Genomic DNA, 26,359 nt, shown 5'->3' on the forward strand with positions numbered 1-26,359 from the left:
CAGTACATATCCAGTACTAGCGTACTAAAAAGTAGAGAAAGAGAAGGTCCGCACTCTTTAAATTTAGTAAAATATATATATATATTAAAGTTGAGAAATGGCCAGTGTAGGTGTACTTACAGCAGAAGCAGAGTCCTTGGTCTCTGAGAGGGCTTTTTCCACATCACTGAGACAGTCAAGCTTCACCATCTTCTTCTTGCTGTGCTGAGTGATGTCTTTAGCTTTTTTGGACTTCCTTTTCGGAGAACCTGCTTCAACTTCACATCTTGGACACAGAACCTGTGGACAAGAACAAATGATGAATTCTAGTGACTGCATTTCTGGGAAATAAACTGCTATATACTGTACATCACTCATGGAACTTTCAGAGAGTGGTGCATTACAGCTTTTAGAACATTACCTCAAGCAGAGTGAAGTGAGAGTTTTTCATGAGGAAAATTTTAGCTGCAGACTCTTTCCAGGCCTGCACCTCTGCCACCAGGGACTCCAGCTGCTTTAGAGGGCCAAGCTGGACTGGGATGTCTTGTCCTCGAATAACCATATCAGAGAGGTTGTAAAACAATGGAATGGAATCTTCATTCTGAAAGAGTACACAGAATTCAAGTTTTCTATACATAAAGTTGACACATTATAACATGTCAACCTGGAAGCATTGCTTCTATAAAAGTCGTGTATAAAAAAATATTATTCAACTGACATCTGTGTGAAAACCTGTTGTATTATTCTGTACCTGAAGTGCCTCAGCTTCCTGAAGCCACTCTCTGGCCCTACTGATGGAGTCCTTCAGCATCAGACAATTGGGGAGGTAAGCAGGGATACCAGCCACCTTCTCAGCTGTTTCGGAGAGGGCTTCTATAGAGAGGGGGGGCCTGGGGGAGTAGAAAACACAACATTTAGGTCAGAAGACTGGTCAGTCACCAGCATAAGGGGGCCCAGTTATCCAGCTGCCAGGAAGCCTAAAAATCATATTCATCAATCTGTATGGACTATGGAGACATTTTCTCAGGTGTGTATTAATAATAAATATATGCATATACTATCATGATTATTTTGGGGGGCAATTCCTAAGACACTTCACTTGTTGGACAATATGTTTCCTCTCACTCCATATTTTACAAAAGGTAAATTAAAGCTTCAAACCTTTGATAATTCTGATGTAAGCAGACATAACTGCTGTGATGGTTGTGAACCATGCAACGTTTTCCTCTGACCACTGATGGATCATTTAGTCTAAGTAGCTTCACATACAGGCAACTGACAAAATAAAGGAAACATTTGAGTAAATGAGAGACAAAGTACATTGAAAGCAGGTGCTTCCACACAGGTGTGGTTCCTGAGTTAATTAAGCAATTAACATCCCAGCATGCTTAGGGTCATGTACAAAAATGCCCAGTTGCCCATTATTTTGGCTACCATGGCTATAAGATACATCAGTGACTTTGAAAGAGGGGTCTCAAAGAAGCATAGGGGGTTTAAAGGGTCTGTGTGTGTGTGTGTGTCTCTCAGTCACCCAATTGAACACTTGTGGGAGATTCTGAAGCGGCATTTGAGACGTTTTCCACCACCATCAACAAAACACCAAATGATGGACTTTCTCATGAAAGAATAGCGTTGCATCCCTCCAATAGAGTTCCAGACACTTGTAGAATCTCTGGCAAGGAGCATTGAAGCCGTTCTGGCGGCTCGTGGTGGCCCAATGCCCTATTAAGACAGTTTCTGTTGGTGTTTCCTTTATTTTGGCAGTTAACTACAGGTAGGCTATCTATACTGTCCCCTTGCAACCATGGTACACTTTGAAACCATTGCATAGGCTACATATACAGTTACCATGATATGGGCTTTGCACAATTCTATATAAAGGAAATGTTGAACATACTGATAATAAAATCATAAAGAAACAAAACTATCCAGCCATCCTTGATGAGATAGAGAGAACAGTACTTCTCACCATATTAAGCTCTAAAATGACAAATAGATTTTTTTTATGAACTCTAGCTTTAGAAAGATGCAGACAATTAAAGGGATAGTTCACCCAAATTACAAAATGACACTGAATTCCTTAACCTGTAAGCAGTCTATGGATAAGGTACGACAGTAACAGCTATAATTTAATCAACAAATCACAAAACATACTTGTCAATCACCAATTTATCCTGACAATAACTTGATGAGATGTCCTGGAAAAAAACAATTACAAATTCCTTTTCATTTTAGTTTATGAAAATGTGACGACGAGAAAATAATTCCACATAAGACTAATAGACATTTAATTCGACAAAGCTCCTTTTCATCCATTCTGTCCAATCCTAAACATGCATGGAGTATATTTCACGCAATCCTCTCATTGGCAGAATTGACATCTTTCAGTTGTGCAGTCTGAGTTGATCTGCCCGGCTCTCCCACACAGCTCCCAGGTCACTTCAGTCACATGTCAATGTTTTGAACTGATGCGAAGGCAGGACACTTCACTTGTAACTAACCTCAACTGGAATCAATGTTTACTCTCTCTTACATTCATGTAGGCTATTTTTGCTTTGATCACATCAGAAGCTATATTTTCCCATGTGCGCTGTTATTCATCCGCGTTGCCGTTCTTGTGCCGTGGTCTGCAAATGCGAGTTGCGGTTGCTTTTTTCCTATGGGAAAAACGAATGCTATTTGTTGAATATTAGGAGAACAGTAATACTCCCGTCATTTTAGTAAAGCTCAAATTCTCCCCTTTTCAAGGAAACCACTGTTATTTACCCCCTTTGAAAGTTATGATGGGGTTAAAAATCGGAGCTGTAAATTGTTAACCTTAGCCAAGGTTTTATAGCCTATATGGTTGATTATGGCTGGCATTGGTTATAATCTGACACAATATCATTGTTGCCAGCTAAGGTATACGAGGGGATAGTAGGCCTACTTGGCCAAGGCTATCTGAATGTGCACAAGTTAGAGGTAGCCTAAAAATTCATTATTAATATATTTTTTTAAACGCACTGTGTGACAAAAATGGCTGTGACTAAAACTAGACTAAAATTGTCCAGAGTTTTAAACAACATATAAAAAACGAACGAAGAATGAAATTACTAAAATGTGACTTAGACTAAAAGGTATTTTAAGACTACAACTAAGACTAAATCTCTGGGCCTCCCCCCAGCCGTACGGAGCAGCACCATCTTGTTAAAAATCCTGTGGATAACGCTGGAAACTACACCAAAGCATGGATAGCTGTCATACTTTGTCCATAGACTGCTTACAGAGTAAGGAAACAAATGTCTTTTTGTAATTTGGGTGAACTATCCCTTTAAAACTGGACTGAAAAAGACTCAAAGGTAAACCGTGGATATGTGGAGCGCACAGAATAGATGCACATTCCTTGGAGAGCCATGCCATTAAAAAAGCTGTTTGAAAACGCTGGTGACAGTGGTTATTAAAATGCACTGGATACCAATGGGATGAAGCAGAACTAGATATGCATGCTCACTTTTTGTAGATCTTGTTGAATATTCTAGCAGCAGCATTTTGCACTAGCTGGAATTAAAATGAAGCAAAATCAGGGACACTGACATAGTTCTGCTAATGTACAAATCAGTAATCTAGTCACCAATGCTAATGTTTGTACATTAGTTAAAGCAAAACCTCACTAGCTTTAATACAAGTGATATAACCACATGGCTCATTTTGTAGAGAAAGTTCAGTAAAATTCAAGACCCAGAGTTGAATCTCTGTGTGAGGATAATTTTTGTAAATTCACGGTCTAAATGATCCAGAATAACAAAAACCAGAAGATGACCTTAAACCATTTATATTTGTTTACCTTATAAGGGGCTACACATAGTATTTCTGTAGAATTTTTGCATTGTAATTTGAGAAAATGTCTATAGTATATCTGGCGCTATTAGTGGAATCATAGTGTTTCACAATATTACTTATCCGCCAGTGTTTTGATTGGCTGTGATATTCGCCAATTTATTTCTCCCGCCGGAGCGGCATCTGTTATCAAACTGAGAAAGCTGTTCTGACTTTGTGGTTGAGTTATCTAGTGGAAATTTCCTACACCAGTGAATGGTGTAGGAAATTATTGTGATCACTGTGACATTTATTTTCAATAACAAAAAATATATAGTTTTACAGATGTTTAAAGCTGGACCACCAGCTTAAAAAACAATATTTTTGTTATTGAAAAAATATTTCACAGTGATCACAACAATTCCCTACACCATTCAGTACTTGTTTTCTCACATGTACTTAAATTGAGCGAACAGTTTAGATTTTTAGCAACCAGGAAAAGAGCTATTTCCACTAGATAACACAGCCAAAAGGTTAGAACAGCTTTCCCAGTTTGACAACAGATGCCACTCCGGCCGGAGAAATCAATAGGCGAATATCACAGCCTATCACAACACTGGTGGATAAGTAATACTGTGAAACACTACTATTACACTATTAGCGCAAGATATATTATGAAGATTTTCAGAAATTACAATGCAAACATTTAAAAATAAATCCTGTGTAGTATCTTTAACTACATTTAGGTCTCTTCTTTCAAATCAGATACACAACCCACCAAAAAAAAAATGGAATCCCTGGTTTACAGATTACAGATGTAAAAGAGAAACCCTCAGTGTACGGCCCTCACCTGGCCTTGAGGAGGCTGCTGGTCTTGTCCTCCCAGTGTTCAGACACAGTTAGCAGCTCCTGCAGGCGAGCCATGGCCTTCTCCGCAGAGGGGTGAGGGGTCAGACCCACGCCCTGGTCTATCAGCCTCCGCATGGTCTCCAGGGTCAGGGTGGAGCGCTGGGTGCTGGCCTGCTGCACCCCCTCTAGCCAGCGGGCTTGTGTCAGCCTCTCCCGTAGTAATGGAAGTTCAGGCAGCGCCACGTCAAAGTCAAAGCTAACGTCTAGAAGACTCTGGATCTCTGCTGTGCCGGTGGTCTCGTCTGCCAGGAGCTTCTCACTGTGTTGCTGGAAGTCTTCGATGCAATTCAAGAGCTCCTAAGAAAAATATAACATAATTCAGATTCAGTTATGATCAAAATAACTATTGAGATTTGTTTTATTCCAATATCCTCTGATCAATTGCTTTAAACAGAGGCCTCTGTTTTCTAATGGCTTCAATATCATGATGGCATTGAGACACTGGCTTACAATACCTTTAATTTGGGGGCTTGGGGAAGGCTGCATGGGAGGTTGTACAGTTGCCTGACAAATGACCTCAGCTCCTCCACAGTCAGCTGGCTCTGTGTCTTCCCTCCACCACAGCGATACCTGGGAGAGGCAATTATGACAAACCTTGAATCATACTGATTCATATTCCAATATGCACATGTTTATACAGCATTGGTGAGAAAATTAGAATAACACTGTTTATTATGGAATACAATAAAAGACACAGACATAGTGGATCATGTTTGCAGCGAGGGAGGAAAACTAACCAGTGGTACTCCTCTTTCACTGGACTGTGTAAGTTACCTGGTCTGCCTTTTGCCGTTGAGTAGCTGCTGGGCAACTGAGGAGCATTTCTCTGCATCCTGTGTGACTAAACGGAGCTGACGCAGGAGGTCGTTGTCAGGGAACATCTTCAACTCTGATTTATTGATGAGGGAGCGGAAGACTGACAAGCCTGAGGAGAGACGGTCACAATAATTAATTACACAGCCACAGTGCTTTACAATGAGAAGGGTGTGAGGCCCAATTCACTACTAATTGCAGTCTCTGGGCCAGTTTCCAGGACCCATATTAAGCCTAATACGTCACTAAAAAGCACTGCTAATGGAGACAAGTACATAGACAAGGTGAATTCATCTCTCACTTTTTTTCTTGTCCAGTTTAGCCTCCAGAGTCTCTGTCACGTGGGAGGCCCACTCATCATAGAACTCAGCTCGCTGCTTCACCGCATTCATCATGGGGTACAGATCATCCAGTGTAAATCTATAACTGCAAGCAGAGAAACTAAAATAAATATCTGTGGAGATTGAAGCCATATCAGTGGACAAGAGAACACTGCATATTTGAGGCATCCGACAAAACCAGAACCACATAAATGTCCTGCATAGAGTGGACGTGATTCCTTATTCTACATGTTTACATAATATATCATGTATGCATTCATATAATGTTCCCCCTGCTGAATGTGCTCCCTGGACTTCAGTGTGCAGTTGGTGTGAACAACAGAACAGGACACAGATGTCGGATCTTAATATGAGCCATTTCGTCACAGGACAAAAATAATCGTGCAGCAAGAGGATTTGAAAGGATATTTAATATTTAGAATCACAACCAGGGGGCAGCTGGAAGCAGTGTTTGTAGGCTATACAATAACTTAATACTGCAGGTCCACTGTGCATCAGTTCAATACGCTTTATAAGCTACACGCAGGCTACTGTGCGTCTCCTCTGAATTCTTATATGGAATATAATAAATAGACAATATTTTTTTGGGGGGGTTGATGTGTTTAAAAAAAATTAAAATGTTTATATGTTCAAGGCAAGAATTAGACAAAATAGCTTAATGTTTATTTTAGCACCTGTGTGGTCCAGTGAGTACAGCTCATATATAGACCAATGCATGAGCATAATCGCTAATATGCATATGCAGGGTTCATACAGACAGTGGCAAGTCAAATTCAAGGACTTAAGTAGTTTTTCAAGCGCTAATATTTATTTTCAAGGACCATCCATTTGTAATAGTTCCTATTATACACTTGTTTCTAGTCGCCACCAGATAGCAGTATATCGCCATCACTACCTTACAAGTTCTACTCAATAATACTAAACATGTTTAGCTACTTATTTACTACATACACAGACCTGCCAACCCTGTCCAACTTTTTAGAGTACCAGAAGCGCGGGGCAAATTGGAGATTCAACTCCGGTGTTTCAGCTTATATAGGTGCCTATTGTATTTCTTTGCAGTGCATACATCATTTCAGATTTTCGAAATTGACAAAATCTCAAATATTAGTGAAAAAGCATTTTAGAAGCTTTGCCTCTATACCTAATACTAATACTCATTCATTCTTCATCGCGCAGTCTTCTAAACTCCCGACTCCATTTAATGCCAAGATGTTTTATTTACTTTTTTATTTTACTTTTGTAATGTTTTTTGTGACGTGGATCATAAGACAGTTACGGTCTATCAGGTTGCATGATCCTCGTAATGTTACATGGAAAATACAACTAATGGTATGCAAAATTAAATGTATATCACACTCGCACAAATGCGACCAGTTATTTTTCGTATTTGCATTTCAACTGCTGGCAGAGCCCACTGAATGTCCATTTTATGTTCGCTAACGTTAGCTTGAAACAATTAGTGTTTACCTTTCCACAACACACGGAGTCGAAATGGGATTTGTCCATGTGTTTACGTACAGCTGACAGTCGACAAACTCAGCAAAACAACAAACACGAGGGGCATACACCGGGTAGCTACGGCGAATAATGGTGTATTAATCTCCATGTCCGTTGACACACACTCCGTACATGTCTGTGTGTTGCAACTCGCCAATCGGGATGTTAGATTTACTCAGTGGCTTTATTTTTTATTAAAATGAAAAAATATCAGGCCCTATTTATTTATACGTACTTTTAACTCGGAACTTGTACCTGCGTACATGGACAGAGAATTGCGTAGATGGTACGCAAAATGCGTGCATGTTGGCAGGTCTGCAGACATGATTGGTAAGTTATTACAGCATCATCAGTACTACACACATTTTCTATTCACATTACTACACAATTCCCACTGAATAACTATTGTATTTTTATTGGGCATTTGGGAATCTACTACTTAACAGCTACGAAAAAGCGCCTTGCTTCCGACTGGTAGCTTTAATGTCGCCGGTTGGGAGAAGGGCGAGTGGGCTGTGTGAGGAAAACGGAACGTGAACGGCCACCAGAATGGCAGGAGCACGGCTGCCGCTCGATCAAGTGGAATATCGCAGGCGCCCATTGAATGAGACAAACAAGCTCTGGAGAGAAAAGGTCCATGTAGAACTGGCGCCAGCGCAGGATGCAGCGTTGTCTCTTTCCCCCTTCAGGGCTGATTTACCCATGCTCGCAATGTCAAAGTCTGGCACGTTTTTTGCACCTTACACAGTGTGGTTTGGTCCAGTGATGTAGTGGTAAAACATGTTTGGGGGAAACTATACTGAACAAAAATATGAAAAGCAACATGTAAAGTGTTGTTCCCATGTTTCATGAGCTCAAATAAAAGATCCCAGAAATGTTCCATACGCACAAAAGGCAGGCTTGGATCTAAATTTGCTCTGCATTTTAGCTATCGATGTGACGTTTGACGGCGCCTAATCAGTCAGTTCTGTACCTGCCTGGCTGAGTGGTATTGTGGGTGGAATGAGCTCGCTCGCCTGGAAACCATAGCGCGAAACGTGAGGAAATTAAACTCAGCAGTAATGGAAATTAATATGTAAGATCAATAAATTTTTCTAACATATTTTATCATTTTCTGTTCTCTCATTTTAATATAAGTACCAACGAGAAAATGTTTGATTAAAGTATTCCAGTACTTAAATTTCAGAGTGGCAAATTCAAGTACAATAAGCACCTCAAGCATCTTGTGCGAACCCTGCATATGGTGTTTTGAATTAATCGGCACCGTAGAAAGTGCTGTCCATTTAGTTGTTAGGATTTGAAACATCCGCAACTACAATGTTTGCACTCAGATTCAAACGGTTGTTGAACTTCTTTTTCAAATTGATCAAAGTGAGGTGAGTTTTAAAAGCAAGATACTGTTTTGATGTGAGTGCATTTTCATTGATGTCAGAGTGGTTAGAGGGACAATGGAGCCCTACCACGCCATTAGCGAGTTGTGTAGTTACTATGTAAATAGCTCACAAATTAGCCAGTCATGATAACTTGGTTGGTACAGGCTAGCACATCAACGGTGGAGCTCGAATGATTGCTCTTCGTCTCATGGAAATAGTTGCCGTGTTTAGCTGTATTATAGTCAGCTAACTAGTTGGTTGTTTTGTCTTATTTCTACCAATGTAATTCATATGGAAACGGCCCAAGCTGCTTGCTTTAGCTAGCTAGTTAGTCTGTCAAGCAAGAAAAGTTGTGTGTGTGTAGCGGTAAATTTGGCCTGCGCTCACGAAGCGTCAACCTTAGATGTCACTTTCCCTAGCTAGCCATACAGACAACCAGCTAACTAGTCACCGAAATGAAGGCTAGAGTAATTTGTGTTTATCTTTTGGACGTAAGTTATGGTTTGTCATGGTTTGCTAGGTGCAGATATTCATAGGCTATACATTGCCTCGTTTTCCTATTATCTGTCGTGTTAGGGTAGTAGAGGCCTGCGCAGTGGAACTCATACGATGAGTTGGATATTTGTTTACATACCCAGCTAACAAGTTGCTTGTTTTGTCTTGTTTTGTCTTGTTTCTACCAATGCAATTAATTTGGAAACTTTCCTAGCTTTGTAACTAATCAGCTAACATTAGCAAACTGTCAGGCAAGAAAGCAAGAGTTGATTGGGAGGGAGAGGGTGTGTGGGGAATGGGAGGCGTGTAACTATCACACAATTTATGGAAACTCAGTATTAGGACGAGTGTGTGTGTGGTTGAGAAAAAGAAAGAGTGACAGTGTGAATGTTCCTGACTACAATTGTATCCGTGTATCTGTGCAATCCGGCTTCCGAGCCGGTCACGGGTGCACCTCAGCCACGCTCAAAGTACTAAACGATATCATAACCGCCATCTAAGACGGTAATGCGCAGCCGTATTCATCGACCTGGCCAAGGCTTTCGACTCTGTCAATCACCGTATTCTTATCGGCAGACTCAATAGCCTTGGTTTTTCTAATGACTGCCTCGCCTGGTTCACCAACTACTTTGCTGACAGAGTTCAGTGTGTCAAATCGGAGGGCATGTTGTCCGGACCACTGGCAGTCTCTGGTGGTACCACAGGATTCAATTCTCGGGCCGACTCTAATCTGTATATATCAATGATGTCGCTCTTGTTGCGGGCGATTCCCTGATGCACCTCTACGCAGACGACACCATTCTGTATACTTCTGGCCCTTCCTTGGACACTGTGCCAACTAACCTCCAAACGAGCTTCAATGCCATACAACACTCCTTCCGTGGCCTCCAACTGCTCTTAAACGCTAGTAAAACCAAATGCATGCTTTTCAACCATTCGCTGCCCGCACCCGCCCGCCCGACTAGCATCACCACCCTGGACGGTTCCGACCTAGAATATGTGGACAACTATAAATACCTAGGTGTCTGGCTAGACTGTAACTCTCCTTCCAGACTCATATTAAACATCTCCAATCCAAAATCAAATCTAGAACCGGCTTTCTATTCCGGAACAAAGCCTCCTTCACTCACGCCGGCAAACTTACCCTAGTAAAACTGACTATCCTACCGATCCTCGACTTCGGCGATGTCATCTACAAAATAGCTTCCAACACTCTACTCAGCAAATTGGATGCAGTCTATCACAGTGCCATCCGTTTTGTTACCAAATCACCTTATACCACCCACCACTGCGACCTGTATGCTCTAGTCGGCTGGCCCTCGCTACATATTCGTCGCCAGATCCACTGGCTCCAGGTCATCTATAATTCTATGCTAGGTAAAACTCCGCCTTCTCAGTTCACTGGTCACGATAACAACACCCACCCATAGCACATGTTCCAGCAGGTATATCTCACTGATCATCCCCAAAGCCAACACCTCATTTGGCCACCTTTCCTTCCAGTTCTCTGCTGCCAGTGACTTGGAACGAATTGCAAAAATCTCTGAAGTTGGACTTATTTCCCTCACCAACTTTAAACATCAACTATCTGAGCAGCTGTACATAGTCTATCTGTAAATAGCCCACCCAATCTACCTACCTCATCACCATACAGTTTTTATTTGATTTACTTTTTTGCTCTTTTGCACATCATCATCTGCTCATTTATCACTCCAGTGTTAATCTGCTAAATTGTAATTTCTCTCCTATGGCCTATTTATTGCCTACCTCATGCCTTTTGCACACACTGTATATAGACTTTCTTTTTTCTACTGTGTCATTGGCTTGTTTACTCCATGTGTAACTGTGTTGTCTGTGTCACACTGCTTTGCTTTATCTTGGCCAGGTCGTAGTTGCAAATGAGAACTTGTTCTCAACTAGCCTACCTGGTTAAATAAAGGTTAAATAAAATAAATAATCCTTTTTGTTGATCCTCTCCCTCTGTTACTCTAGGTCAGTGAAAGCGAAGGAAGTTATGTGGAGCAAGTCAGATGTCAGCAGAAAAAGGCAGGGAGGAAGAGTGATTATAGATGATTAGAGGGAGAGAGGAAGGAGAGGAGGAGGAGAGTGATGGAACCGGAGGGACAGGAAGAGGGGAGCCTACATTTCCATGTGTGTCTGCCCCAAGTCCCACCATTCACCCGTGTACCACAGAGCCCGGGCCTAAAATGACAGTGGCAGGGGTTTTGGAGTGGTTTTTAAAAGTGCCAGGAACTTATGTTTCAGAGCTTGTCATAGATTACAACAAGAATATGGGCAGGGTTGACCATCTCGACCAACTGAGGAGCTATTACAATGTTGGACACAGGCAGAAAAATGGTGGAAGTATGCGTTTTGGGGAATGCTCAACATCACCATCATAAATGCTTACATTGTGTGGGGGACCCTGCAAAGGCCCCTTCCCAGAAACCACAGGCCCTGGTCTCTGAAGGCATTCCAAATGCAGCTTGTGCATTCACTTTGATACGGCTACAGTGGCAGGAAGAGGGGAGCCAAGAGTGTGGCACCAGGGCGTGTGGACCGAGTTGTAACTAATTTGAAAGCAGGTGAAGTTTGAAGGGAGCAAGAGATGGTGTGTGGTGTGCATCCGGAGTGGACGTGGGAAATGTGTAAAAAACACCTTTGGGTGCTCTGTGCAAGATGGGGCTGTGCTTCCAGAAGCTCCATGACATGTTGTTGGCTAAATTCAAAACACTAAAGTGTGAATTATGAATTTGTCCTAAAAATATTTTGTATCTTCTCTATTTATTTATCTATGTAATAATACTGGTTGCATTCACTGAATTGTCAAAGTAGGCTACTATTTCTACATCGTGTCAGGCCTGGTCTGTACTAAATCTTATTAAGAGAGGTTACCTACATTTTGAAATAGTTGTTTGCATTTTTACATTGTTACGGAGGTCAATCAAAATAGCCTAATTTGTGTGGGTTTTGAAATACTTTCTGAATATTGTCCTCTGGTCACATTTTGCATAATTGTTTCTATATGTAAATAATATCTATAGGTATATTATACTTGGTACATTGAGTGAGTAATTTTAGTCAAAAGTACAGCAATTTAAATACTCCAGGGTTTTTCGTTGTGTTGAGTGTTAAGTTTTTGATAGTGTCTTTACACAATGGGAGACAAGGAGTGTTATTCCTATTGAAATCAAATTGTATTTGTCACATACACATGGTTAGCAGATGTTAATGCGAGTGTAGTAAAATGCTTACGCTTCTGGTTCCGCATGTGCAGTAATATCTAACCTAACAGTTCTAACAACTACATAATACACACATCTAAAAAAGGAGTGAATGAGAATATGTACATAAATATGGATGAGCGATGGCCGAGCGACATAGGCAAGGTGCAATAGATGGTATAGAATACAGTATATACATATGAGTAATGTAAGATATGTAAACATTTAAAGTGACATTATTCAATGTGGCATTGTTAAAAGTGGTGAGTAATTGGGTCTCCATGTAGGCAGCAGCCTCTCTGAGTTAGTGATTGCTGTTTAGCAGTCTGATGGCCTTGAGATAGAAGCTGTTCTTCAGTCTCTCGGTCCCAGCTTTGATTCACCTGTACTTGACCTCGCCTTCTGGATGGTAGCAGTGTGAACAGGCAGTGGCTCGGGTGGTTGTTGTCTTTGATATTTTTTGCCTTCCTGTGACATCGGGTGCTATAGGTGTCATGGAGGGCAGGAAATTTGCCCCCAGTTAAAAGTTGTGAAGACCGCACCACCCTCTGGAGAGCCTTGCGGTTGAGGGCGGAGCAGTTGCCGTACCAGGCTGTGATACAGCCCGACAGGATGCTCTCGATTGTGGATCTGTAAAAGTCAGGGTTTTGGGTGACGAGACAAATTTCTTCAGCCTCCTGAGGTTGAAGAGGCGCTTCTTCACCACAGTGTGTGGGTGGACCATTTCAGTTTTTCGTTGATGTGTACACCGCGGAACTTAACTTTCTCCACTGCTGTCCCTTCGATGGGGATAGGAGGGTGCTCCCTCTGCTGTTTCCTGAAGTCCACAATCATCTCCTTTTGTTTTGTTGTTGTTTTCCTGACACCACGAGTGCCCTCACCTCCTCCCTGTAGGCTGTCTCGTCGTCGGTAATCAAGCCCACTACTGTTGTCGTCTGCAAACTTGATGATTGAGTTGGAGGCGTGCGTGGCCATGCTGTTGTGGGTGAACAGGGAGTACAGGATGGGGCTGAGCACGCACCCTTGTGGGGCTCCAATGTTGAGGGTCAGCGAGGTGGAGATGTTTCATACCTTCACCACTTGTGGGCGGCCCGTCAGAGGACCCAATTGCACAGGGCGGGGTTGAGGCCCAGGGCCTCCAGTTTGATAAGCTTGGAGGGTACTATGGTGTTGAATGCTGAGCTGTAGTGAATGAACAGCATTCTTACATAAGTATTCCTCTTGTCCAGGTAGGACAGGGCAGTGTGATGGCGATTGTATTGTCTGTGGACCTGTTAGGGCGGTATGCAAACTGAAGTGGGTCTAGGGTGGCCGGTAAGGTGGTGATATGATCCTTGATTAGTCTCTCAAAGCACTTCATGATGACAGAGTGAGTGAGTGCTACGGGGCGGTAGTCATTTAGTTATCTTTGCCTTTTTGGGTACAGGGACAATGCTGGCCATCTTGAAGCATGTGGGAACAACAGACTGGGATATGGAGCGATTGAATATGTCCGTAAACACACCAGCCAGCGGGTCTTTCAGGACTTAGCTAGGGGAGCAAGTCTTTTTATAAATTCTTTTTTTTATATATATTTTTTTATTAACCCCTCTCCACCAGCCCCCTCTGAGGGCAAATCTTTTTTTACAGCTTTTTTGCTACATATACATACATTTTACATATACATTTGTTACTTTAATATAAAGTAGTGACATAACAATATATTACAAAACATAAGCTCTTTAATCGCAGCCACTCAGCCCATCCCACCTATCACCATAGACCACACATTTGGTTTCCATGTCCCATATATTTTTCAATTGTGATGTTTTACAAAATGCTTGAACTCTTATAAATTGTATATTATCCATAGATTGCGAGCTAAAGTTAAACCTTTCCTGTGAGTATTATATTATTTGACTGGCTTTCTAAATTTCCCAACACTGCTATTTGTAAGGTTAAGTTTAATTGCATGTTGTGATTTTTTTTAACCATTCCTGAACCTGTGACCAGAAACAAGCTACATAGATAACTTATTCTGGTATTGCCCCTATTGATTCTGTCTCTTCGCAGCAAAATCCACAGAGCTGAGATTGTTGTATGCCCAATATACACTGCTCAAAAAAATAAAGGGAACACTTAAACAACACAATGTAACTCCAAGTCAATCACACTTCTGTGAAATCAAACTGTCCACTTAGGAAGCAACACTGATTGACAATAAATTTCACATGCTGTTGTGCAAATGGAATAGACAAAAGGTGGAAATTATAGGCAATTAGCAAGACACCCCCCAAAACAGGAGTGATTCTGCAGGTGGTGACCACAGACCACTTCTCAGTTCCTATGCTTCCTGGCTGATGTTTTGGTCACTTTTGAATGCTGGCGGTGCTCTCACTCTAGTGGTAGCATGAGACGGAGTCTACAACCCACACAAGTGGCTCAGGTAGTGCAGTTCATCCAGAATGGCACATCAATGCGAACTGTGGCAAAAAGGTTTGCTGTGTCTGTCAGCGTAGTGTCCAGAGCATGCAGGCGCTACCAGGAGACAGGCCAGTACATCAGGAGACGTGGAGGAGGCCGTAGGAGGGCAACAACCCAGCAGCAGGACCGCTACCTCCGCCTTTGTGCAAGGAGGTGCACTGCCAGCGCCCTGCAAAATGACCTCCAGCAGGCCACAAATGTGCATGTGTCTGCTCAAACGGTCAGAAACAGACTCCATGAGGGTGGTATGAGGGCCCGACGTCCACAGTTGGGGGTTGTGCTTACAGCCCAACACCGTGCAGGACGTTTGGCATTTGCCAGAGAACACCAAGATTGGCAAATTCGCCACTGGCGCCCTGTGCTCTTCACAGATGAAAGCAGGTTCACACTGAGCACATGTGACAGACGTGACAGAGTCTGGAGACGCCGTGGAGAACGTTCTGCTGCCTGCAACATCCTCCAGCATGACCGGTTTGGCGATGGGTCAGTCATGGTGTGGGGTGGCATTTCTTTGTGGGGCCGCACAGCCCTCCATGTGCTCGCCAGAGGTAGCCTGACTGCCATTAGGTACCGAGAGGAGATCCTCAGACCCCTTGTGAGACCATATGCTGTTGGCCCTGGGTTCCTCCTAATGCAAGACAATGCTAGACCTCATGTGGCTGGAGTGTGTCAGCAGTTCCTGCAAGAGGAAGGCATTGATGCTATGGACTGGCCCGCCGGTTCCCCAGACCTGAATCCAATTGAGCACATCTGGGACATCATGTCTCGCTCCATCCACCAACGCCACGTTGCACCACAGACTGTCCAGGAGTTGGCGGATGCTTTAGTCCAGGTCTGGGAGGAGATCCCTCAGGAGACCATCCGCCACCTCATCAGGAGCATGCCCAGGCGTTGTAGGGAGGTCATACAGGCACGTGGAGGCCACACACACTACTGAGCCTCATTTTGACTTGTTTTAAGGACATTACATCAAAGTTGGATCAGCCTGTAGTGTGGTTTTCCACTTTAATTTTGAGTGTGACTCCAAATCCAGACCTCCATGGGTTGATAAATTTGATTTCCATGGATATTTTGTGTGATTTTGTTGTCAGCACATTCAACTATGTAAAGAAAAAAGTATTTAATAAGAATATTTCATTCATTCAGATCTAGGATGTGTTATTTTAGTGTTCCCTTTATTTTTTTGAGCAGTGTATTTTTCTGTCGTCATACACTCATTGTTTTTAAAGGCAACAAGCTGTGCCTCGCCCACATTTGCTAGAAATGTGTGATTCATGCATAGGAGCCAAAGTATTTCCACTCAGACAAACCCTGCCTGACATCTGGCATTTGTTGTTTATGTCTCAAATGTCATTAACCAAGTAATGGGTGAACTTCCAGTGATCCAAACTTATCTGTTGTTAACTGTTATAAAATGCAAATTAATTACTTAAATATCATACAATGTGATTTTCTGAATTTTTGTTTTAGATTCCGTCTCTCACAGTTGAAGTGTACCTATGATAAAAAATTACCTCCTCCATTTCTCTTCATATTATTAAACAAATAATACAATTTAAACATTTTCTTCAAAGAATGTTTTGTTAATCAGTATATTTGAATTTAACCCTAACATTTGTTCTCTCTTTTCTGGAAGATAAAACTGAAATTGTAACCAGCTTTGTATGGCTTGTTTAAGAAAGGGCGATACTTTAAACAAATTTCATTTTCAATTAGTTGGAAATTAGATGTAATCTGTATAAAGGCAAAAAGGCCATTTATGAACAAAAGATGAGCCTTTGTTAGTCTACTGGAGAACCATTTTGGGTTCAAGTATAACTTATGTATGAATGAAGCTTTCAGTGAGGTTTAAATCTAATATTTAATCATTTTAGCCCCCCAAACTCATTCATTATATAAATAGGCATGTTTAATTTTGTCTGGTTTAGCATTCCAAATATAATGAAATATCTTTTGCTCATATGATACATTTTTTTTTTTTAAAGAGTCATCTGGAGTAGGCAGTGCCATTAGTAAGTAAACTGTGATAGGACCAGAGAGTTCATCAATGTGAAGTATTTACCTCTCCATGGTTGCATAATATGATCTATTTTTGCTAACTTCCTATTGAAATTGATTGTGGTAAGTTCATTTATATTTTTTGTGATGTGAATACCAAGTATGTCTACTTCAACATCCACCCATTTTATTGGTAAACTACAAGGTAGTGTAAAAGCTTAGCAATCCAATACGTAAATAGGGTACACTTGTCATAATTAGGTTTTAATCCAGAGAGGCTAGCAAAGTGATCAAGAGCTTCAATGAGACTGTGCAGGGATCCAGATTATGGATTTAAGAAAACTAGAATCATTGGCATACATTGACACTTGTTTTTATTACCTGGATTTCTAACCCCTTGATGTTTGGTTGGATCTAATTTTAATAGCTAGCATTTCAATGGCCATAATAAATAGATATGGGGACAATGTACAGCCTTGTTTTATTACTCTTAAAAGCTCAATCATTTCTGAGAAGTAACCATTATTTACTATTTTACATCTGGGGTTGCTGTACATCACTTAACCCATTATATAAGAGATTCACCAAAATTAAAGTAATCCAGGCATTTATATATACGATTCTAGTCATACTTTATCAAACACCTTTTCAAAATCTGCTATGAAGACCAGGCCTGGTATCTTCATTGTTTCAAGTAATTGTGGTATATTATCTCCAGTACTTGTTAGTGGGCCGCGACGGTGGCACTTATCCTCAAAGCGGGCAAAGGTCTTTAGTTTGTCTGGAAGCATGACTTCAGAGTCCGTGACGTGTCTGATTTTCTTTTTGTAGTCTGATTTCCTGTAGACCCTGCCACATACATCTCGTGTCTGAGCTGTTGAATTGCGACACCACTTTGTCCCTGCACCGGCATTTCGCTTGTTTGATTGCCTTGCGGAGGGATTAACTACACTGTTTATATTCAGCCATATTCCCAGACCTCTTTCCATGGGTAAATGCAGTGATTCGCGCTTTCAGTTTTGCGTGAATGCCCCCATCCATCCATGGTTTCTGGTTAGGGTACATTTTAATAGTCACAGTATAGGTACAACATCTCCAATGCACTTCCTTACAAATTCACTCACCAAAACAGCATATAGGTCCATGTTATTCTGAGGCTGACCGGAACACATCCCAGTCCGAGTGATCAAAACAATCTTGAAGCGTGGATTCCGTTTGGTCAGACCAGCGTTGAATGGTTCTCATCACTGGTACATCCTGTTTTAGTTTCTACCTATAAGACGGTAGGAGCAAGATGGCGTCGTGGTCGGATTTGCCGAAGGGAGGGCTTTGTATGCATCTCGAAAGTTAGAGTAGCAGTGGTCGAGTGCATTACCCCCGCGAATAGTGCAATCAATATGCTGATAGAATTTAGGTAGCCTTGTTCTCAAATTTGCTTTGTTAAAATTAATGTGGCGTCATATTAATGAAGAGGTCATGCTCTTTAAAACTAAGTTAAATTGTCATTTGTTATGTCTGTTTGAAATGTGTGAGAAAATTAGCTTCCATCTTAAATGATCAGTAATCTACAGCAGAATTCTATTGGGGTCTAAGGGGTTAAAGAAGGACAAAATATTTAAGTGCCGTTGAACAGATTATGGTAGTAGATGCCAGGCACTCTGTTTCGTGTCAAGAACTGTAACGCTGCTGGGTTTTTCATGCTCAACAGTTTCCCGTGTGTAGAATGGTCCACCAACCAAAGGACATTCAGCCAACTTGACACAACTGTGGGAAGCATTAGAGTCAACATGGGCCACTTTCGACACTTTGTAGATATTAGGAAGGTGTTCTTAATGTTTTGTACACTGTATTTCTGGAGTAAGAAATATTGTTAAGATATAATTCTGCTGTTGAAATTGTTTTGAAGACAAGTGCAAATCAAATAACTAGTTAGCTAGTTTTGGCTCACCCAGAATCTGACAGAAAAAGTTTGTCTATTTTTAGCTCCCCATATGTCTTCTTGTTGGCTAACTAGTCATTGGCATAAAGAGTGAACAGATGAATCAGATGTGTGTGGGTTTAGTTTACTAGCTTTCACATTCGGTTGCCACTAGATAAACTGGTTAAGCTAGCTGCTGTGTCAACCATGTAGCTAGCTAACGTTACCTATATCAACGGGTCAGTCCACAGCAGCATCCTCCCACGCATTGCTCTCTCCCACTGTGTGTTTCTCTAAATGTCATTGTTTTTATGACAAGGTCTACAAGCAAGGTCTTTAAGGTCTATGACAAGGTCTATAAGCATAGTGTATCAACTCTAAGCTTTGTGCCATTTACTAGAAAAATGCATTTCTATTTACAGCTTGTAGCAGTCCAACTGAGGGGGCGGAGAATGGGCAAGCCAAGAAAATAAAATCCCCTTCAATGTGGAAAGGAGAGGTTCTGAAGAGGAGGATGGAGGGTAACTCCGGTTGTCTGGAAGGGACACAGCTTGTCCAAAATTGACTTTTTGTAGCAGGTTTGGAGAATGAATGTAGCAGGTTAAAAGGAGTAGATTAAGGTTTGGAAAAGGGTTATCTAAAATGCTAAAAAATTCACTTTAAACATCAATTTAATTCCATGGTGAAATATGTCTGATTTGCATACTAGTAATATGATTGATAATGACGTTGCAATATTGATTGTTGTTTGATTTACCTGTTCATTCTGAGTGAAGAATTAAACATCCCACTTGGTGTAAGTCTTTTTAGTATGCATTCACCATCACAAATACTTGACACGATAGTGAAATTCTGTACATTTTCATTAATGCAATTGAAAATGTAAAAGTATTCCAATGCCTTGAGTACCATATACCTTTAAGAAATTGTACACATTGATAGATATTAGGTCATCATTGAATGACCGTAATTGAAACTTTATCTTTGTTTGATGTCAGTCTTCATTGACATACCTGTGCTGGGGGACTTCTACAAGATGGTGCTGGCAGGCTTTAATAATAAGTGGTTGTTTAATAATAATAAGTTGTCTTTTTTTTTTTTTCCAGTCACAATTTACCATAAACTGTATTTTTTTTTTTTACCAAACTCAATTTGTAACTAGTACTTAAGTAGTTCTCTGACAAGATACTTTTTTACTCTAAGTAACAGTACTTTTACTTAAGCACAGATTTTCAGCACTCTACCCACCTATGAAAATTATACATAGCCTAACTATAAAGTGTCTAGTGTATGTAATAGCTTAGCGGAGAGCAATATCTATTGTATATTATTAAGCTATATAAAATGGCAGTTGATGTGTATGGCTGCATTTCAGATAAATGTTTGCAGATTTTAATGTTGCAGTAATAGGATTTAGGCCTACAGCATTTAAGGGAGCGAGAAAGGACATTATTTTAAGACGGCGAGCCCTGATCCCAATGACTTGACTGCCCCCGCATGGAGAGAACGAGAACTGCAAAAATAAATCCAAACAAGAGGCTCATTTGAATTTCCCAATGCAGCAGGAAAATAATCCGCAACAAAAGAGTGATCAAGTAAAGATCTGACATCTGTAGATGGCATAGACAGTATATTGGTGGACATTACTCACTTCAGTGTGTAGTTGGTGAGGGGGCAGGAGCAGAGGTCCTGGATGTGGTGGAGACAGACCAGCCGGCCAGGGCTGCAGGGGCAGGTGATGGCAGACAGGTAACATGTGGTCCTACACTTGGCACACTGCCGCTCGTCATCCTGCAGGAGATTGTATTCCGCCTGCTCGCAATGCTTCACCCCCTTGGGGAACAATACAAAAACATGTTATAAATGGAGACCCCAGAGAGACCGTATTAATGTACGCATTTACAGACAGTTCTCCTTAATTGGCGTGAACAATGTCCCATTAGTGTTTGATATTCCTGTAAATTCATACATCAAAACAGTGGTCTACTGTTTAGGTCTGATTCCTCTGCCTATTAATATCAATATATTGTGTTCTGGAAAATACAAATATAAAGCAATGACATATTCCTCTAAGAATGTCTTCTTTTTGAGACTGACTTAAAAAGAGAAGTCAAATGTATTTTGATATACAATTGAAGTCAGAAGTTTACACACCTTTGCCAAATACATTTAAACTCAGTTTCACAATTCCTGACATTTAATCCTGGTCAAAATAACCTGTTTTAGGTCAGTTAGGATCACCACTTTATTTTAAGAATGTGAAATGTCAGAATAATAGTGTGATTAATTTCAACTTTAATTTTTTTCATCACATTACCAGTGGGTCAGAAGTTTATATACACTCAATTAGTATTTGGTAGCATTGCCTTTAAATTGTTACACTTGGGTCAAACATTTCGGGTAGCCTTCCACAAGCTGCCAACAATAAGTTGGGTGAATTTTGGCCCATTCCTCCTGACAGAGCTGGTGTAACTGAGTCAGGTTTGTAGACCTCCTTGCTCGCACACGCTTTTTCAGTTCTGCCCACAAATATTCTATAGGATTGAGGTCAGGGCTTTGTGATGGCCACTCAAATACCTTGACTTTGTTGTCCTTAAGCCATTTTGCCACAACTTTGGAAGTATGCTTGGGGTCATTGTCCATTTGGAAGACCCATTTGCGACCAAGCTTTAACTTCCTGACTGACATCTTGAGATGTTGCTTCAGTATATCCACATCATTTTATTTCCTCATGGTGCTATCTATTTTGTGAAGTGCACCAGTCCCATCCTGCAGCAAAGCATCACCGCAACATGATGCTGCCACCCCCGTGCTTCACGGATGGGATGGTGTTCTTCGGCTTGCAAGCCTCCCCCCTTTTCCTCCAAACATAACGATGGTCATTATGGCCAAACAGTCCTATTTTTGTTTCATCAGACCAGAGGACATTTCTCCAAAAAGTACGATCTTTGTCCCCATGCGCAGTTGTAAACCGTAGTCTGGCTTTTTTATGGCGGTTTTGGAGCAGAGGCTTCTTCCTTGCTGAGCGGCCTTTCAGGTTATGTCAATATAGGACTTGTTTTACTGTGGATATAGATACTTTTGTACCAGTTTCCTCCAGCATCTTCACAAGGTCCTTTGCTGTTGTTCTGGAATTGATTTGCACTTTTTGCACCAAAGTACGTTCATCTATAGGAGACAGAACGCGTCTCCTTCCTGAGCGGTATATGACAGCTGCGTGGTCCCATGGTGTTTATACATGCGTACTATTGTTTGTACAGATGAACGTGGTACCTTCAGGCGTTTAGAAATTGCTCCCAAGGATGAACCAGATTTGTGGAGGGCTACATTTTTTTTTTTCTGAGGTCTTGGCTGATTTCTTTTGATTTTCCCATGATGTCAAGCAAAGAGGCACTGAGTTTGAAGGTAGGCCTTGAAATACATCCACAGGTACACCTCCAATTGACTCAAATTATGTCAATTAGCCTATCAGAAGCTTCTAAAACCATGACATCATTTTCTGTAATTTTCCGAGCTGTTTAAAGGCACAGTCAACTTACTGTATGTAAACTTCTGAATTGTGATACAGTGAATTATAAGTGAAATAATCTGTCTAAACAATTGTTGGCAAAATTACTTGTGTCATGCACAAAGTAGATGTCCTAACCGACTTGCCAAAACTATAGTTTGTGAACAAGAAATGTGTGGAGTGGTTGAAAAACTAGTTTTAATGACTCCAACCTAAGTGTGTAAACTTCCGACTTCAACTGTATAATTCTGTCTGTTGTGGGGGCGCCTTACCATCTTGCGGACTTTATCTCGTAGGTCCTGCTCCTCTCTGATCATATCCTTCATATCTTTCTGGACAGCCGACGCCAGGACCACGTCCAGACTGTTGGCCTTGGAGGCCATCTGGCAGATCATCTCGTCGTGCGAGAAAACACAGTACCGATGCAGCAGTCTGTAGTGGTCAACGCACTGGCGGCCTAATGCCATCTGAGATTAATCAAAGAGAGACTATTAGTAAACAGTCCACTTCACATAAACTACCCCTTCCAAAATAATGGCAATGAGAAGCTCAGGTAAAGGAAGAGAAAATTCTCAGGTCTATCCTCTTGAAGCCAATGAGTATCTTACCCAGTCCACAGTGCAGAAGTTTACAGCTTCAGCGAAGTTGAAACCCTGGTTGAAACCACTGTGATAAGCTCTGGGGAAGGTGATGACAAACTCACCAGCACACTGATTTGTTCTGTAAATCTGGGGACACAGAAAATATTGATTTCAGAGAAAATGTATCTGTTAGTGGAATTATATACTATTCTATGGAAATACATGGTTGTAAGTCTAGTTACACAGAAACTTACAGGGACCCCGTGAGACATGAGGGTGTTGGGGTTCATGATGGTGACCAGCTGGTGGAGGAGGTCAGGCTGAATCTGAAACAGCTCTGGAGCCAGTTTCTTCATCACAGCCTCAAGCTGTTCTGCAGCAAAGCCAGGTGCTCCATACCACGTCTTCGGCTCCCCCCTTTCACAAACAAATACAGAGCTTGATTCAGGAACATCATGCAAACAAAGCATTTAAAGTGAAATTCTAAACGTAAATAGTGTCTTGACTCCATACAGAAAATGTGGAAAACAAAATAGCAATGATCATAAGCAAAATGGTGTGTTATGATTGTATGTAACTACTTCATTTTTTTATTTCAACATCCCTAAACAAACATCAGTACCAGTGCAGGTAGTTGATGGAGTAGCTCCAGTGGTCCTCGATGTGCCAGCAGAAGGAGGAAAAGCACATGCCTACATAGAGCCAAGGTAGAGTCATCCCACAGATGTCTGCTGTGACATGAGTCAACACTGACGGGTCCATCATCGCCATGTTGTTCAGGTTCCAGCCACACTTCAGGTACATCTGCAAGACATCATGGGAAAGAAAGCATTTTGAGCATTAAAAAAAAAAGTTTTATTCCGATACAATGGTACATTGACAAGCCATGAGATTGAACAAAAAGTTCTGTCGTTTTATCCTGAGTCTACTGTGTGATATACTATATTGGTTTGGTTAGTCATTCATTTGAATACAGGTGCCTACCTCATCCTTTTCTGAAACCTTAAATCTTCCATTCCTGATGGGGAATCCGCTCCCAAACTCCTTGGAGGCTATATCCGCTCCATACTCCACTGTGACGTCCTCCTCGATGGTGCTCACCAAGCGCCAGAACTCTTTTTCCACCAACTCTGTGGGAACCATCTGAAACAAATGCACAATTAAATGCAGGGGCGGACTAGGACTAGAAATCGGCCCTGACATTTCTAAAACCGGCCCATTCCCCCCCATGCGGGGAAGAAGAAAAAAATCTGAGGCCCCCATTATTAGCCAAATAATGATCACTTTGTTAAAAAAAAAAGAAAAACTGAAGCTAGATAGGCCCACTGGGCTAACAAATGGACCAGCCCATCTGGCATTTGCCCAAAATGCCAGATGGCCAATCCCTGATGAAATGTTAAAAATGCTATTTCATATTCCATTTATGACAGTTGTGAATAAATTAAAACAGGTCAAAATTCTTAGAACTTCCTTGATGATTAGATATGTTCTACTTACATGAACTGGCATGTTGAAGTAATCAGATTTGAAGGAGTCTGCCATTTCACCAAAAGCCCGCAAAGAGTAGTCCCTGTATGCCTGCTCAAAACCAAATGCCTCCTGAGGTTTGCTGCACTCCTATTCAAAATAAACAACAAGGGGTAGAAAGCACACCTTAATAACAGTTTTCTTTTCACAGACAAACAAAGGTATTATGTATACATAAGAGCTGAACACATTCATATCATACATTCACAGAAGCCAGTACAGATTGACTGTGAAGTGTATAAGTGGTTATTGGTGTGATGAGGTGAAAAGACATCACTACTCACTTGAGCCAGGCACTTGGGGCACCTCCAGTCTCCTTTGGGGACGTCGTTTAGAGGGGGTATGAGACAGAAGGTGTGGTAACTGTCGTCACAGCCATCACACAACAGAAGACGATCCTCGTCACTCCCACTGCCACACACCAGACAAATATACAGGTCCACCTACAGAACAGAGGAGGGAAGAAGGGCTTTGTTCCAGTCGTTCCTGAGAGAAGCATTCTCTTCACTCCAGTTAATACACAACGAATGAACTATATAATACCAACAGAACCATCTATAAAAAACATGACACATTCTTGAAGTGGAATAACCAAAGGATCTACAATTCAACTTTTTTTTAAACCTATATGCTGCACAAAAATGTATAAAACGTGTTCTGGTGTAAAGATGCAATAATGTTGATAATCCATTTAGAGTATTCTCTCTCATCCAAAGAATGGATCAAATAAATCCACACTTACTACATTCACTGCAGGAGGTGGGACATCAAGACTGGGTTTTTTCTTATATCGAGACTTGTTTTCATCTGCATCGCTCACCGGCTCAATGGGTTCCTGTTTCACTAGAATGGGAATTTCTTTTTCTGCAAAGAAAAATGACATGATGAGCATAATGAGGAACACCAGATGATTTAACTCATGAATGACCCATGGTGCATCATACTCCCTAGCCCAAATATCACACACTACGTTCCAAAATGCACACTAGCGTACATATTAATATACATTGCTTGATTCTAAATGGTATACAAGTATATGGATATTGGCACCGATCACAAATATTGTTTTAACTCTTCTGTGGTTAAAGTAAAGCCTTGTTGGTACTGACCTGGCTCGGGCTTGGCAACAAAGGAGCCCATCCTCCTCCTCAGATTTGGTCTGTTCTCACAGGGTTTAGTTCCTGGTTCGATCTTCACACAACCGGACTGTGAGTGGAAATAGAGTTCTAGTTAACTATTCTAATTACCACTAATGATGTTACAAAGTTGATATGCAATAGAGAGCAGTGATGTGCCAATTCTTTCATGAATAATTACGATAACACACTTGGCTTTAAGCTAATTACACTCCATTTTGTGACTTAAGGATTTGAAGGAGATAGAGTAAGGTAGTTGGTTACAGGGTAGTTTCTGCAATCTGAATTACTGGGTTTATGAGGAGTTCTTCTGACAAGTGTGTGAGGCTCTGTTCGACAAGAGCATCCACCTCAGCTCTCATTCGCTTTGCTCTGCGGGCGCTGTTGCAGCAGGACTCGGCTGGCTGGACAAACTGCTGCCTCTCGGCCAGGTCATGGGGTTTGTACTCCTTGTCACTTGTGTCAAGTGGCAGGGTTGGCTTCTGGACAAACTGCAGGCATAGGCACCATAGGATAGGAACATTAGTGATATCATATACAATGTAATGTTATACAATAGACATGCAGTTAATCCATTACATATGTAGACGAAACATACAAACAACAATAGACATGGCACACATGCCTATGGCAGCAAGGACACCCAGACTATGTCAGCGGTGCACAGACAAAGCACAATGAGCATTTGAAACAAACAATGGTCTGTAACATTTCTGTGTAACCAAAAACTCCAGACTATGCCATAACCACCATAGACATGTGCCATTTTTTTATTCTTAGATAGTAACCTTGAGGCAGC

At 41.4% G+C, this 26,359-nt stretch overlaps 1 protein-coding gene across 2 annotated transcripts in view; it reads right to left on the reverse strand.

Annotated features, from left to right (window-relative positions):
- Positions 1–26,359, reverse strand: part of LOC129829894 (lysine-specific demethylase 5B-B-like) — a 34,666-nt gene that overhangs the window by 4,607 nt on the left and 3,700 nt on the right. The window contains exons 6-23 of one of the 2 annotated variants that reach the window (XM_055891893.1): positions 25,911–26,051; positions 25,534–25,630; positions 25,167–25,288; positions 24,709–24,867; positions 24,395–24,514; positions 23,882–24,040; positions 23,520–23,701; positions 23,152–23,314; positions 22,925–23,044; positions 22,589–22,783; positions 20,460–20,641; positions 5,798–5,922; positions 5,458–5,608; positions 5,139–5,253; positions 4,625–4,980; positions 731–869; positions 401–580; positions 121–279 (exon numbers count right to left, since the gene is read on the reverse strand). In XM_055891893.1, the coding sequence (XP_055747868.1) occupies positions 121–279; positions 401–580; positions 731–869; positions 4,625–4,980; positions 5,139–5,253; positions 5,458–5,608; positions 5,798–5,922; positions 20,460–20,641; positions 22,589–22,783; positions 22,925–23,044; positions 23,152–23,314; positions 23,520–23,701; positions 23,882–24,040; positions 24,395–24,514; positions 24,709–24,867; positions 25,167–25,288; positions 25,534–25,630; positions 25,911–26,051 (2,865 nt within the window). Of the gene's footprint in view, positions 1–120; positions 280–400; positions 581–730; positions 870–4,624; positions 4,981–5,138; positions 5,254–5,457; positions 5,609–5,797; positions 5,923–20,459; positions 20,642–22,588; positions 22,784–22,924; positions 23,045–23,151; positions 23,315–23,519; positions 23,702–23,881; positions 24,041–24,394; positions 24,515–24,708; positions 24,868–25,166; positions 25,289–25,533; positions 25,631–25,850; positions 26,052–26,359 lie in introns of both variants that reach the window. The other variant, XM_055891892.1, reaches the window with a different exon arrangement.

The sequence above is a fragment of the Salvelinus fontinalis genome, chromosome 31 (genome assembly GCF_029448725.1).
Source record: "Salvelinus fontinalis isolate EN_2023a chromosome 31, ASM2944872v1, whole genome shotgun sequence".
In the NCBI taxonomy this organism is placed as follows: Eukaryota; Metazoa; Chordata; class Actinopteri; order Salmoniformes; family Salmonidae; genus Salvelinus; species Salvelinus fontinalis.